Source organism: Octodon degus, unplaced genomic scaffold (genome assembly GCF_000260255.1).
Source record: "Octodon degus isolate 3935 unplaced genomic scaffold, OctDeg1.0 scaffold00016, whole genome shotgun sequence".
Classification (NCBI taxonomy): domain Eukaryota; kingdom Metazoa; phylum Chordata; class Mammalia; order Rodentia; family Octodontidae; genus Octodon; species Octodon degus.
Genome location: NW_004524592.1, coordinates 11,308,248 through 11,323,169, shown reverse-complemented (window position 1 = coordinate 11,323,169; position 14,922 = coordinate 11,308,248). Strand labels below are relative to the sequence as shown.

The 14,922-nt window shown below is 41.6% G+C and overlaps 1 protein-coding gene across 2 annotated transcripts in view; it reads right to left on the bottom strand.

The window, feature by feature from the left end:
* Positions 1 to 1,233: 1,233 nt before the first annotated feature.
* Positions 1,234 to 14,922, bottom strand: part of Ino80d (INO80 complex subunit D) — a 72,677-nt gene continuing 58,988 nt past the window's right edge. For both annotated transcript variants that reach the window (XM_023710143.1, XM_023710144.1), the window contains exons 8-10: positions 7,421 to 7,638; positions 6,468 to 6,625; positions 1,234 to 4,201 (exon numbers count right to left, since the gene is read on the bottom strand). In XM_023710143.1, coding sequence (XP_023565911.1) covers positions 3,036 to 4,201; positions 6,468 to 6,625; positions 7,421 to 7,638 — 1,542 coding nt within the window. In that variant the 3' untranslated portion in view covers positions 1,234 to 3,035. The remainder of the gene's footprint in view (positions 4,202 to 6,467; positions 6,626 to 7,420; positions 7,639 to 14,922) is intronic.

Genomic DNA, 14,922 nt, shown 5'->3' with positions numbered 1-14,922 from the left:
TCAGATGCTAGAAATCAGTCAGTGAGTACCAAGACTTCAGAGAAAAGAATGTATCCATCAACTGCAGCAATTCTAAAACTAAAGTCACAGTATATAACCCAACTGGCCTAATGGATGGTCCCCAAGAACTGCAGAAGTGGTGAACTTTTTTTGCCACTATTCCTTATGCGTTAAACACTAGAGCAAGAGCTACTTTTTACCTAATTAGGAACTTACATAAGATGTTTCTGATTCCAGTATTGCCTTATGATAACGTAAGTGCTATTTTAAAAGACATCAATTTTTATAATTTTGGAGTAAAAGATACTTCATTCTTTGTACACTTGCAGTGAACCTACTACTAACAGGCTAGAACTGCTCCAGTAAGTAACAGAAAAACACAACAGGTATCTCTGGGCTTACAGATGTTTTCTCTTCTAACAATGGACCCACAGGAACAGGATGAGCCAAGTGAAGTGAAAGCCTGGATATTTATTTTGAAGTATATGAGAAGAGGAAAAGTGTTTCTGCTAATTATTCAACCCTACACCGGTACTTTCGAAAAGTGCCCTTTCCTCAGCTACCATCAGGGGCATCTATAAACAAAGCGAACATACTGAACGTTTTTGGTGTGAAGCTATAACTGGCAACATTCCCAATCGTTTCATGCCTCCTTGCTAGAAAGCAAAGAAGGGCTTTTAAATGCACATAAAACAGAAGACTGCAAACAATACAAGTGCAACTTACTGCAAACTCAGTTCTGACAGCTGAAGAATTTTAAGCAGCTAACACATGGGACAAATAGCCAGAATAAGTTCAAATGAACTACCATGACTTCCTTCATTGTCAAAAGACTAATAAGAAGTGCTGCTCTGCTACAACCTTTGATTAGTACACAAGAGAGACCAAACACAATTGCCAGGAATGAAGTTATCTAGTGGTGGTTATAATGGGATGTGAAAATAGCTTAGCAAACTAAATGACACTTTTGAGCAGAGGTAACTACTCATCATCATTTCGTTACAGTGCACTAAAGTAAAAAAGCTTACTGACAGGTTCACAGGTGAGAATTATTCAAATTATCTCTCTCACCACTCAGAATAGAAATTTATGGTGATACCAAATATAACTTTGCTTTGTGACATAATTTATAATTTAGAAATTTTTCAATCTGCAAAAAAGACAAAGCTATTAAAAATAAATCTTCCAATCAATAAACATGATTTTTTTAAAAAAAAGTAAATATATTACAAACATATTTGGCCCCCCAAAAAAATTTCAATAAATACAAAATAGGGCATATCATGGTTTCACACAGGCATGTGACATTTTCCCCCATAAGCTCAGGCACGTGGCATTCGCATAATGCCTGCTGATCACCATCATTCTTTTAAAAAGCAGAGAAAGAAAAACTTTCAAAAGAAGAGTCTGGTTGGAACTAGCACAGTGTGAACATACATACAGGAAGTAGGAAAATACATCAATTTTAACCTATTAGGACAAAAGAAAGATGAAATGCTCCCTGATAAATGGACTGTTGTACCACATCATTAAAACATATACTCTATCTTTTAAAATATGTATGTGTAAATTAGACTGCATTCAGTTATAAATAGCTGATGGAATTAAGGAACAATGAAACTTCACAGCAAAAGTAAAGATGCCTTTACAACCCAGCTCCACCCTTCAAGGGGAAGCGGGGGAGAAAAGGCAAGAAGAAATGCCACATATTCATTTCGTAGTTTCCAACTAACTAAACTACCCAATGTGACTTTTAACCCTAAAATTCTGGTGCTTTAAAAGAATTTCCTCTGCCTATTTCCAAATTTATTTAAACACAAGTACTTAAATTATTTTAAAAGTACCAACTGTAGGTACAATTTGTCTAATTTCCACATTCTGCTTTGAAACAAACTTTAAAATGTGTATCCTTGAGATTTATTACACATCACTTCACAACTGGTACACTGATTCTACAAGCATTTTCAACGTTTTACAAATCTTACCAAAGAATCACTACTGTAAACATGAAAAATTCAAAAGCAAAAAAGATGGACCAAGGAATTCACAGATTTCATCGTTCAAATCTATTTCACCTATTCTGCCTTTTCACATCAAAATAGCTCCTTCGATTACATCTTACAAATGTATTCCATGAGCAAGGGACTAAAAAAAATTGCGGATCTGAAAAGGGCAAAGTGACTACCCTATGGCCACTCCAGGCAAACTTCCTGTAACATCCCATGCTGACATGACTTCCACTTTCTGTGTCCCATTTCCTCATGGACCAACTCTTAACAGAAAAAGGTCATGCTGTTCACATAACCAGGCCATTTACCACTCTATTCAGGAAATTTTACTTAATTCAATGGGACAGAAGGAGCAACATTACTAGGGTATGAGACACAGGAAAGGAAAAAGAGCCTTCTACTTATTATAGGTTAAAAAGCAAACAAACAATGGGAAGGCTACTTCCTGCACAGCACAAAACATATGCATGGGTGCACACACGCACAGGTGGTCAAAGGTGCTGCCTCCACTGCAGTCAACTGTGATGAGGAGTGGCATCTGGGCTTGCCCGGTGGATGGCAGTTGCCACTGAGTCAGAGCCTCGACCTGCCTCTCCATACCACCCGATACTTCCTACACAGGAACCCAGTGAACAGGTCATTCTGCCTGGACCCATCTACATAGAAACCTGGCTGAAGAATGGAAAACACTAATCTGGGATACTAGTAAATAGTAAAGGGCACTGGTAATCTGAGGTATCTTCCACTGCTAGAACTTGCTGCTCAACATTGATCCTCCAGTCACTGTGCTGAACCAGCAGGAGACAGCTAGGCCACGGGGCCTATCAGAGGGAAGGAGCACCAGTGCCGAGGAGCACGTGTGAAATACTGAGGCAGGCCGCTGGCAGACACCTGCTGGACTGAGAAGGCAGTGCCCCTCATCCCCGACTGCAACCTGGAAATCTGTTAGGAAAGGGGAGAGGGGTGCTAAAGAGGAAACAAAGAAAACTCCGGTTCCCACCTGCCTGGAAACACACATGGACGCGCTCAGTTAGGAGAGGGAAAGGGAGAGGATGTGTTACTGGTACTTGTGGTGGTGGCACCTGTCACTGTGAAGCCTGTAGGGGGCGCTATGGAGCTGTGGCTGGGCTGCAGGTCCTTGGGGATGCCACTGTGAGCACTCAGTTGGTGGCCAAAGGCTGCGCTGAACTGAGGGAGCTGCTGCTTGGGAGAGGTGGAGGCCACAAGTTCTGCAGAAGGCCCCAGGCCACTGAAACTGGTCTGTGGCAACCCCGGGAGCACGCTGGAACTGCTGGGGGTTGCGGTGGCAAAGGCAGGCTGTGTGGTCTCTGAGTTCGAGGTGGTGGGCGGTGTGGAGAGGGAAGTGGAAAGAAGATGTCCATCTGCGCCGAGAAGGTTGCTGAATGGAGAGGGCTCACCGAGGTTGACGGGAAGGTTACCCCAGTGAGTTCTAGGGTTTACCACTCCTCCTAGTGGCACCTCAAGTTGTGTGGGGAGCAAATGCTGTGCCATGATGGGCATCTCTGCTGAAAAGGTAGCTGCCATATTATCACCGGAGTAAGATGTTGTGTGGGGTGAGGTGATATGGTCACTGTAGGGAGACGGCACGTGCTCACTATCATAATGGCTTCCATGGGGTGAGGAGTGTGAATGGTCACTGCTGTATTGCTGTCGTGAGGTGATCAGGTCATCCGCCTTGCTCAGCAGCTGGGCAGGATGTGGCCTCTGGGAGGCATGGCTGCCGTCGTGGACTCCATGAAACGGTCCTGGGAAGGCTCTCTCCCCGAGTGCACTCTGGCTGATCAGAGTGGCAGAAGTAAGGCCAACGTTGGCTGGGGCAGAGAATTGCCCCTGGATCTGCCCTGCCAGGGGTGTAGGTGGGTTAGACAAGGTAGCAGAACGGAGCAGGTTCTCATCCAGCTCTAAACTAGAAAAATTATCAGATACTATACGCCCATTCAACAGCTCCCCTAGATCCGTGTTCACATCTCGGCTCAAGGACTGGATTCCTGAAGCTCCAGTGCCCGTGGAAAACACCCCTATTCCTCTCTCTGACAACTCCTGGACTGGCACACCATCTGAATGGGAAAGTACCCCAATGTTACTCAGGCACTCGAGAGAAGTTACAGCTTGCAAGGCCCGCTCAAGCTCCTCAGCCTCTTCGCTCATCGGGAGAAGGTCTCCATTCTTTCCTGAGTTGAGAAAAGTCATCAAGAATCAGTAGAATACCTATCTGTCTGTAGTACAGTAATCATACATTTGAACTATTATTTTAAATAACATTTCATTGAAAGTGACTCCCTCAAAACAAAATATTAATTTATAGGACCAATCTGAAACATCAGCTATCCTGTAACTTGAAGCATCATCTTCAGTTCATTCATAAGATTCTCCAAAACCATTTCATCAGGATAGGCAGTGCCTTCCTTCTTTTAGACAGAGGGCAGCTGGGGAGACCAGAACGCAGAACTTCAGGGGCACAATACAGAGCACAGCATTAAGTGCTTAGTTCACTAAGTGCTTGGTTACTTTTCAAAATACTTTTGCTTTACTTGCTAAAGCCTTCTTATTCTTCCTTAGTTTTTCAGCCCATAAGCATACTTTATTTCATTTTCAATTTATTTATTAAGAATCTATTGTTAACTACTTATTAATCATCATAGAAATATCCAAATTTTAGTGGCAAAAAAAAAAATCTAAGTGTATAAAAGATATCCCTTCAAACCACTGTAAAGCAAATTTTATTTTGGAAATGAGCTTTTCAGTTGAAGGACAAGGCTAAACTTAGGGCAAGTTTCTGCTTTCCCTTTTTTCCTTCAATATGGAACACTGAACACATGCTAGTCACATGCTATGGGCAGGGAGATAGCTCAGTGGTCTACATGCCTGCTTGTCAAGAGCAAAAAACCTGGGCTCAATCCCTGGTACCACAGGGCAGGCCAGCACCACGCTGACCTGGCCACTGAAACCGGGCATGGTAGTGCACACCTGTAATCTCAGCACTGGGGAGGCTCAGACTACGAGTCCAAGCTGCGGCGTAGCAAGACCTCACACCAAATAAAAAAATGAATGAATGAATGAATGAATGAATGAATGAATGAATGAATGAATCTATCTATCTATCTATCTATCTATCTATCTATCTATCTATCTATCTAGACATATATATATAGTGTATTTTAGGCAAGGATCTATAGGGTATTCAGGGCCTCACTACTAGACCTGACTCAGTGATCCACCTGTTTATAGTCTCCCAAGTGCTGAAATCACAGGCGTGTACCACCACGCCCAGTCTCAATTGCTGCCTCAATGCACCCTGGAGTTGGGGCTGGCATGGCAGGCCTGGGGATCAAACCTCCAGCCCCTCCACCTGCTTGCAGGTGCTTTAATCCACTGAGCTATTTGGCCGGCCCAATTTTTTTTCTTTTTTTCTTTTTTTTTGCGAAACCAGGGATTAAACTCAGACCCTTGAACTTGCCAGGCAAGCGCTTATTCTACTGAACCATCTCCCCGGGCCCCTAGCTGACCCAATTTTTAAAAAAATTACAAAAATACATGCACAGCCTTTTAAAATTATTTATTTTCAGACAGAATCTTGCTATTTTTTTTTTTTTTTTTTTCCTGAACCAGGGATTGAACTCAGGCCCTTGTGCTTGCCAGGCAAGCACTTATTCTACTGAGCTAGCTTCATGACCTCTAGAGTCTTGTTAAATTGACCAGGCTGGCCTTAAATTTGAGATTCTCTACCTCGTGCTCCCTTATTTTTTTAGTACCAGGGTTTGAACTCAGAACCTCGTGTTACCAAGCAGGTGCTTATGCTGCTGAGCCATCTCCCCAGCTCACACTCCTGAATAGTCAGGATTAAGGCATGTACCACTATATTCTGCAAAAAAGACCACAATAAACTTAGGTTTTAAATGTCCTTACTTTAATATAAACAAAGAAAATTATTCATTTTAAAGGGATGATAGGTCTTACCACCAAAGTATTAAATTATTAAGCATATCTTGGGACCAATTCATTCTGGACCCCTCCTGTTTTGTAGGAACTATTCTTATTCCCCACTACCTCACTACATTTTTCTATTCTTTTTTTTCCTATTCTTTTAATAAATAAATAAGTAAGTAAGCAAGCAAGCTATTAAGCATGTAATATGGTTAAACAAATTATAGTCATCACTTCTACAAAGGGTAAAATGACATTAGGAGATATATGTATTTTAATGTATGGTAAAAAACATGTTATGAGGAACAGTTCAGATACCACCCTCAAAACTATTTTTCTTATAAACTTATTCTTCAAACTAGTTTCTTGGGGCCGGGGAGATGGCTCAGTGGAATAAACACTTCCCTGAAAAGCTTAAGGGCCTGAGTTCAATCCCTGGTTCCGCAAAAAACAAACAAACAAACAAAACCTAACAAAACAAACTAGTTTCTTTTATCAAAATACTGATCAGACCTTCAAAAAAATCAAAATCCTGTAGGTCATCAGGTAGCCTGGGCAAGACATCAGAGAAGTCCTCCTGGTTCAATTCCAAATCATGTGGAATGTCGCTGATCTCATTGGCAATGTCATCCGGCAACTCATCAGCACTCAGCTCTGGGGTGGACGGGCTCCTGGAAGACAATGCAGTTGGTCCCAGGACCTTACCCTCCACACAGTGTCACCAAAACAAGTTCATTCAACACAAAAAGAACCTAATGTCTATTAGGATTTGTATACCCAATTAAGCATGGAAAATTGTAACAGAAAACATCTCCTTCCCTATTTTTTTTTTTTTTTTTTTTGCGGAACCGGGGATTGAACTCAGGCCCTTGTGCTTGCCAGGCAAGCGCTTATTTTACTGAGCCATCTCCCCAGCCCCTTCCTTCCCTATTTTATGAGAAGGAAAATCTAAGAGTACACACATTGCAAAAAAGACCTGGACACAATTGGTCATGTATTTCTGCAATTTGTACCAGGGATGGAGGTAGAACAATTCATTCTGGTTGGTAGTTTCACTTTAAATTAAGACAATGATTCACAAGTTTTATCAACTGTATATTAGTACTTTTTAGTAGAATTTCAAATCTAGTCAAAATGTTTTTAAAAACAAAATAAACTGGTAAAATTAAAATGGTTAGCTGAAACAGAAGCCATCTGATCAAAATGCTTAAGTCTAATAAAACTAATAATAAATCATGTCTTATGAAATATTTGTCAGAACACATGCAATTCATTTTAAAACAAAATTCTGAGAGTAAATTCTCAATTTCAGTATCCATTCCCTTTGCCACGGCCAAGAGCTTCAGTGTTGGTCAGCCTGTACACAAGACTACCCACAGAATTCCGCAACTAAGGTGCCACACAATGGCAGGCACTTTGAGAACCTCAGGAGAAGCAAGGGAAAGCGAAGCTGTGCCACCACTGACCGGAGGGGAGGAGCCTCCACTGGCAGTGAGACGCTGGTGGGCATGCTGAGGTTCCCTTGGGGGACCGCGGGGGGAATGGGCTTCTGGGGTCGACGAGGTCCACGCCGTCTCTTTTTCTTGTGTTTTTTGGTAAGTGCAGGAGGCTTGGTTTTTTTCCTGGGTTTCCTCTGCTGCTGGTGCTGAACTTTACGGGAGTTATCTCCTCTCAAGAAATTATCCTTTAGAGTGAATAAAAAAAAATTTTAAGTGCGATTATCCACCAATCATACCTGCCTTCCATTCTGGCTTATTATTGTTCAGTAAGGTGATTTTACAGATAAAAATAACACTTTTCTACATTTTACCACTGAGCAGTCTACCCATACCTCACCTGGGCACCAAGTGTGTTTAGTTACCAACTCTTCCGTGCCACCTGGCATGTGTCATTTCCTCCAGTTGATTCTTGTGCACACAGAATACCCCCCAATCTTTTCTTTACTGCAGGGTGCTCAGGATCTCACTACTCGATCAGATTCCTAGTGATCTGCCTGTTTACAGCCTCCCAAGAGCTGGGATTACAGGCATGCGACACCATGCCCAGTCTCAATTGCCATCTCAGCCCCCGGGGGCGGGGCTGGCAGGCAGGCCACGGGATCAAACACCAGGCCCCATGCCTGCAACAAGTGCTTTAATCCACTGAGCTATTTGGCCAGCCCCTCACCCCAGTCTTTTATATGGACTATTTTTTGCGTACTTTATCTAGAACAATGTATTTGCCTTGGATGTTTGTTTCTAGTAAAATCTAATAATAAATTATCATCTTTTACTAATTTGTGTTTGTGCTATAATCTATAAAAACTCAGGGCCAGCGACATTGCTCAGTGGATTAAGCACCTACTTTGGCAAATGCAGGGACCAGAGTTTGATCCCCAGTCCTGCATGCCATGCCAATCCCTCCGGGGTATGATGAGCTGGCAACAGGGTCTGGGCCTGTAATCCCAGCACTGGGGAGGCTGAAAACAGGAGGATCACTGAGTCCGAGCTGGAGTCCCAGTTGCATAGTGGCACCCTGTACCAAATACATAAATTGAAAGAAAAAAACAAAACAAAAACAAAACTTTTATCGTAAGTACACAGGATACAATCTTTATACTTCTCCAAAAATTAGTGATACTCTTTTTATAACACAAAGCAGACATATCTGGGGCACTGAGACTGAATAGGAAAGGAAGTACCAAAAGATCTGCAAAAGAAAAAAAACGAAAAAGGGAGAAATGTTAGCATATCAGAGAGGAAAAGTCTACATTATGAAATGGACAAAAAAAAAAAAAAAAAAAAAAAAAAATCCTCATAACACAGAAAAGACAGAATTGGAATGAAACTAAAAGAATTACAGTAGTGGTCAGTGATTATAGTAAGAGTATGGGTGGTGCTGATAGAGCTTATGAACATCTAGCAAGTTATCCCATAATCAAAAAGCAATAAAACAGGGGCCGAGGAGATGGCTCAGTGGAATAAGCTCTTCCCTGGCAAGCACAAGGGCCTGAGTTCAATCCCTGGTTCTGGAAAAAAAAAAAAAAAACTAACAACAACAAAACAGGTGAGGTGCGGCGGCCCATGCCTATAATCTCAGTACTCAGGAGGCTGATGCTGGAGGATCACTGTAAGCCCAGCGTGGGCTACCTAGCAAATCTGCTTCAAAAAACAAAAAACAAACAAACAAACAAAAAAAAAGTGAACAAAAAATATAAAATATTTATACACTTTCTGGACCAAACAATAATAAACTTATTCGTTATTTATTTGAAACAAAGGGTTTCATCAAGAAGTCATTTACAATTCAGATTAGGTGTAACAGACCAAATAATTGAAAAATATGGGCTAGTGAAATGCCAACTAGGATGTCCATCATTGATGTCTTCACTATTATGGATATTGGGCAGAAATTTTACTGAAATTGTACCACCCACAGAAAAAAAGGAAAGGCCAACAAAATAGTACAAAGTGTTATTCAAAGAAAGCCAATAATGTAATAAAGAATTCAGAAAGAGATTAGATACTACTGTCCAGATTGTAACACTGCACTGTGTAGGGAATGTTTTAAGATGTACCATATCCAGAAAAAGTATTGAATAAATCTGATAAAACTGTCATTTTTATATTTCCTCTTATCTTATAAAAATTAACAATAACAATACAAACACTAAGCAATTTTTGGTCATCCTGTATTTAAGTAATTTGACTGGTAAGTAGTTTAAAAAACTATGCTCCATGTGGCAGCACACACCTTCAACCTGAGCACTGAGGAGGCAGAGGCAGGAGAGATCACCAAGGGCTCCAGGGCAGCTCAGGCCACAGGGAGTTCAAGGTCAACTGAATAACAAGATACTGTCTCAACATTCATGTGAAGCAAAATTAAAAGGATTTTTCTTTTTGTTTCCAGGGATCAAAATTTGGACTTTGCAATTGCCAGGCAGGCGCTTAAGCTGCTGAGCTGCAGCTATCTCCCAACTAAAAAAGTATTTAAAGTTTCTTTTAAAAATAAACACTATACTTATTTATTTAATTTGGTATAGGTCTTGCTACCCAGCATACAGTTCAGGACTCGTAGTGATCCTCCTGTCTCAGCCTCTCCAAGTGCTGGAATTACAGGCATGCGCCACCACAACCAGTTTCGGAGGCCAGCATGACATGTGGTACTGGGGATCAAAGACAGGTCCTTGCACTTGCCAGGCAGGCATTTAGACCACAGGGCTATCTCCCTGGCCCAGGGGTTTTTAAAGTTTTTGCCATTAAAAAAGATAAATGTTTAAGGAAATAAGTTTAACCTGACTTAAACATTACACAGTATACTCATGTACTGGAATATCAAAAGTTATCCCATTAGTATGTACAATTTTTGTGTTTTTGTATGGTCAAGGGTCTGTAGACAACAAAACAGAATACGAGCTCCCTTAGGTTTGCAAGCTAATCCTGACTAGGACTTAAAAACAAACTTCACTTGGGAGATTCCCCTGGGAGATATGTCAAGGATGGGGTTGAGAAACAGAGAAAAAACCCACAGATAATGAAAGGCATCAGATGGCCTTGGGACTTGCACCAAGAGACCAAAAAGAACTGACAGGCAGGACACAAAGAGAAAGCCAGGTGTACAAACGGTAAGCTACACCCCCAATACAATATAGGGGAAGGTGGTATGTGTGTGCGCATGTAACTAACTTTAAGACAGGATGTATTCACATCTCTGCACTAACGTATACACATATACACCTGTGTTCACTCCAGAGCCACCCTAGTATTCACTCTAGGGTCCTTATAGAGTACTCTAACTTAACTATAAATGAAACATCCCTGTCAACTAGCTTCCCACCCGAAAGATAAGGCCCTAAAAGGTAGGTCAAGGACAAGTAAACAGAAAGAAGCTGTCCACAGGCCCCTGGAAGAAATGATGGTAGGCAGTGTGCTGGGAAGCCAATTCTTATGGCAAGTCAGTGGTGGAAGGTATCCTCTCCCCACCAAGCAGCTGAAGACAAAGGTCTATGGGTCATCCACTTTTATGGAGTCCCCACCCTGGTTCTTTTGGGGTTTGTTTGGTACTGGGCATTGAACTCGGGTTCTTTCTTGTCAGGGAGATGCTTAGGCTACTGAGCTATCTCCCCAGCCCCCCACCTTGATTCTTATCAGGATAACTATTGTCTTTTCTTCCCCTTCCTTTTTCTTTTTACAAATAAAGTGTCTTGTTTTCATTAAATTTGGTCCCTCTAATTAATTATTGGGGCTCAGTTAGGATCACAGTGAGCAGCGTGGGCAGCAGAGCAGAGCTTGTCCTTCAGATGCGGCAGCTTTGGTTCCCTGAACAGCAAGGAGCCAGACTAATATTTTTATGTACTAGTTAAAATAAATTTAATTTGAGAAAATTAGATTACCTGAAAAAAACCTAACAATGCTCTTAAAAAAAAAAAAAAATCCTGTTCTCATGGTAGTCTGTATGACACTTAAAACCTCAGGCTATATTTATTAATTAAAGGAACAAAAAAAAATCATTTAATTCACATTGATTCAACTCATACTGCATTTCAAAGACAACCTAAGTACTATCTACAGTATATGAAAAAATTCCATTTGTGGTCACTAAGAAGTTACTCTCCTAAAGGAAAAATCATAAATAAAAATACATATAAATACAGTACACAAAATTAAGCCACGACGATATGAACAGCTCTCACTGGTACATAAAAGGATAACTGCAGTTTCATGAGATTAGATAAGATTTTTAAATTGTAGAGGACACAGCACAAACAGAAAAACAGTAAAGAACAGAGTGTGCTGCTATTTCAGGTACCATGAGAATAAAATACAAAGTAAGCCATAATGGAAGTTCAGGCCAAGAGGGTGCACAGCTCTGACCATCTTGTTATAGATTTCACACTTTATTGAACAGGCAATGCAGAGCTACTGGCTTTGCTTTGTCTCTGTGGTTCTGGGGTAGAACACAGGTCCTTCTGAAGCCCTGCACAGAAACCTCTTGCAGCCCTGCATAGAACCCTCTGCTGAGGTGTTGAGGATGTCTCTAGGGTTTCTAGGTTGGGTGACACTTAGGTGGTGAGAACATCACTAGTTGATGTAGAGCACACAGCAAAAGAAGTTGATTCAGAATAGAAAGAAAGGAGAAAATACATAGCCCACATATAGTCTGACACAGGTAGAGATGTCTTGGGATCAGCTGCACAGCTGTGTCACTGCACAAGAACAAAGGGATGAAGATGCAGACAGGGATACCATAACACAAGGAGTTTACGTGAGCAGAGAGATAATGTAAAGAGAAAGGGACAATGAACACATGGCTATATAGACCTACTAACAATGGAACTGGAGCCTCATGAGACTCAAGATGTACTTAGGTCCCTCTCTACCATAAGAGGACACAAGGAGGCTTGCAGGGTGAAACAGAAAGCCTCCACGGCCTACCCATACTGGCATCATTTGGGACATCCAGCCTCTGGAACTGAGAAATACATCACTGGTTCGTATAAGTTCCCCAATCTGAGGCATGGGATATAGCCCCCTATGCCAAGATACCATATGTCATCAATTCCAGGATGTACACATTCCTATCTATGCAACTGGGCAGGATTTTATAATCACTGTCTTATTGGGGCTGTCACTCAGGTGACGGTCATCATAGCTGGCACTGCCTACATACATACTCAGGCTTGACAAGAGGTTTCATGCTGGCATCATTTGAATGAAGATGTGCACTGAGGGAAAATGTCTGTGTATGCAGAAAAGACCAAGGGGAAAGTACATGACTGATGCTAGCGAACAGGTGCTCACTGAAGAACTACTATAAGGCTTGTGTTCTAAGTACAAAACAGCCAAGTGAGAAAAGAACTACAAAGTGATAAAGTTGTTCTATAGCTGAAGAGCACAGAAAATGCTGTCTTTCATATATCCAGCACTAACAGCCAGGATCAGGAGTGACATAGATTTAGATAAAATCCATGTCTACCCTGGGCGTAGTGACAAACACCTGTGTTCCAGCTATCTAGAGGGCTGAGGCAGGATGACCACAGGTCTCATCATCACCCAAACATTTCAGTGAGCCCATACTAAGATAGAAAATAAAAGGGTTGGGAGGCAGGTGCATGCAAGGGCCCTGGGTTCAATACTTAGTGCCACAGGGCAGTAGGGTACAAACCCAAGCCTAAGTTCTTAAGGGTTCTTTTAATAAGTATAAATCTAAAATTCTAGTAATATAAAAATTTTGCATATTGATTTCTTTTCTTTTCTCTCTCTTCCTTTCTTTCTTTTTTTGCAGAACTGGGAATTGAACTCAGACCCTTGCACTTTCCAGGGAAGCGCTTATTCCACTGAGCCAACTCCCTGGCCCATTTTTTTCTTTCTTGATGGTATATAAAAACATTAACTATTGATTTAATAATCTTTGATTCCATGAATTTGCTAATAACAAAAAGACCATACTCAAGAGTATTTGAAGACCAATAACCATCACTTGTATCAAATAAATTCAAAAACAGGAAAGTGGGGCCAGGGAGATGGCTCAGTGGAATAAATGCTTCCCTGGCAAGCACACAAGCATAAGGGCCAGAGTTCAATCCCCAGTTCTTCCAAAAAAAATAAAAAATAAAAAAGGAAGTAAAAAAATTAAAGAATAAAATCAAGAAAGAAACACGATGGATGTAGTGGATTACGCTCATGCCTGTAATCCCAGCATTTGAGAGGCTGGGGCAGGAGGACTGCTTTGAGTTTAAGGCCAGCCTACACCACACAGCCAGACCCTATCTACGGCCCCCAAAAGAACCCATAATTCAAGCCATTTATACTGGACACCTATATTCTCAGCACTTGGGAGGCCAAGGCAGTAGGATTACTTGGCTTTCAAAGCCAGCTTAGGTTTATATACTACATTCAAAACCAGAATAAACTACAAGATGTTGTCTCAGGGCCAGCCAAATAGCTCAGCAGATTAAAGAGCCTGCAAGCAGGAGCAGGGGCAGGGGCAGGGGCAGGGGCAGGGACCGGGGGCCGGGGGCCGGGGGCCAGGGGTTTAATACCCAGGCCTGCTGTGCAGGGCCCATCCGGCCCCATCACCAGGGCTCGCTGAGAGAGCAACTGAGACTGGGCGTGGTGACCCATGCCTGTAATCCCAACACTTGGAAGGCTGTAAACAGGAGAATCACTATCAGTCCCATCTAGTAGTGAGACCCTGAACACCCTATAGACTCTTCCCTAAAGTACAAAAAAAAAAAAAAAAAAAAAAAAAAAAAAAAAAAAAAGATGTCTCAAGTAACTAACTAAATCATAGTTAATTAGTTGCAATCGGGACTTTACACTTCCCAGGCAGGCACTTGTGCCACTGAGTTATATCCCCAGCCCTGGCCAAATTAATTAACTTCCTCCTTTTTTCTTTCTAAATGTATTTGGCACATGGTCTCACTATGCAGCTCAAACTTGGAGTGATCTTCCCATTTTCAGCCTCCCCAGTGCTGGGAATACAGGCGTGCACTGGCTGGACTCAGCTGCTGGCTCAGCACACTCCAGGGGTGGGATCAGAGGCATGTGGTACCCAGTCCCTGGGCTTGCCTAAGTAGGTGCTTAGTCTGCTGAGCTACCTCACTAGCTCTTGAAATTTTTATCAAGTATCTATGACATTTATAAAACAGTAAGAAAGCAAAAATCTAGAGAAAACGAGGGCTATATGGTATAACTGAAAAATAGTGAATGTGAAAAAAAAGTTTTTCGAGGCTGGGGAGATGGCTCAGTGGAATAAGTGCCTGCCTCAGTTCAATCCCCGGTTCCGCCAAAAAAAATTTAAAAAACCAAACAAAAATTTTCTTTAAAGATTGCAAAGGCAGGAGACAGGAAAAGGAGTGTTGCTGGACTGTCCTGCAACAATGTTGTATATGGTTAGATTTCTTGACTTATGTGTAAATATATATAATTCTTTATTCCTATCTTTTAAATATATTTTAATTTTTAATTTTTTTGGTCATATTCTGTAG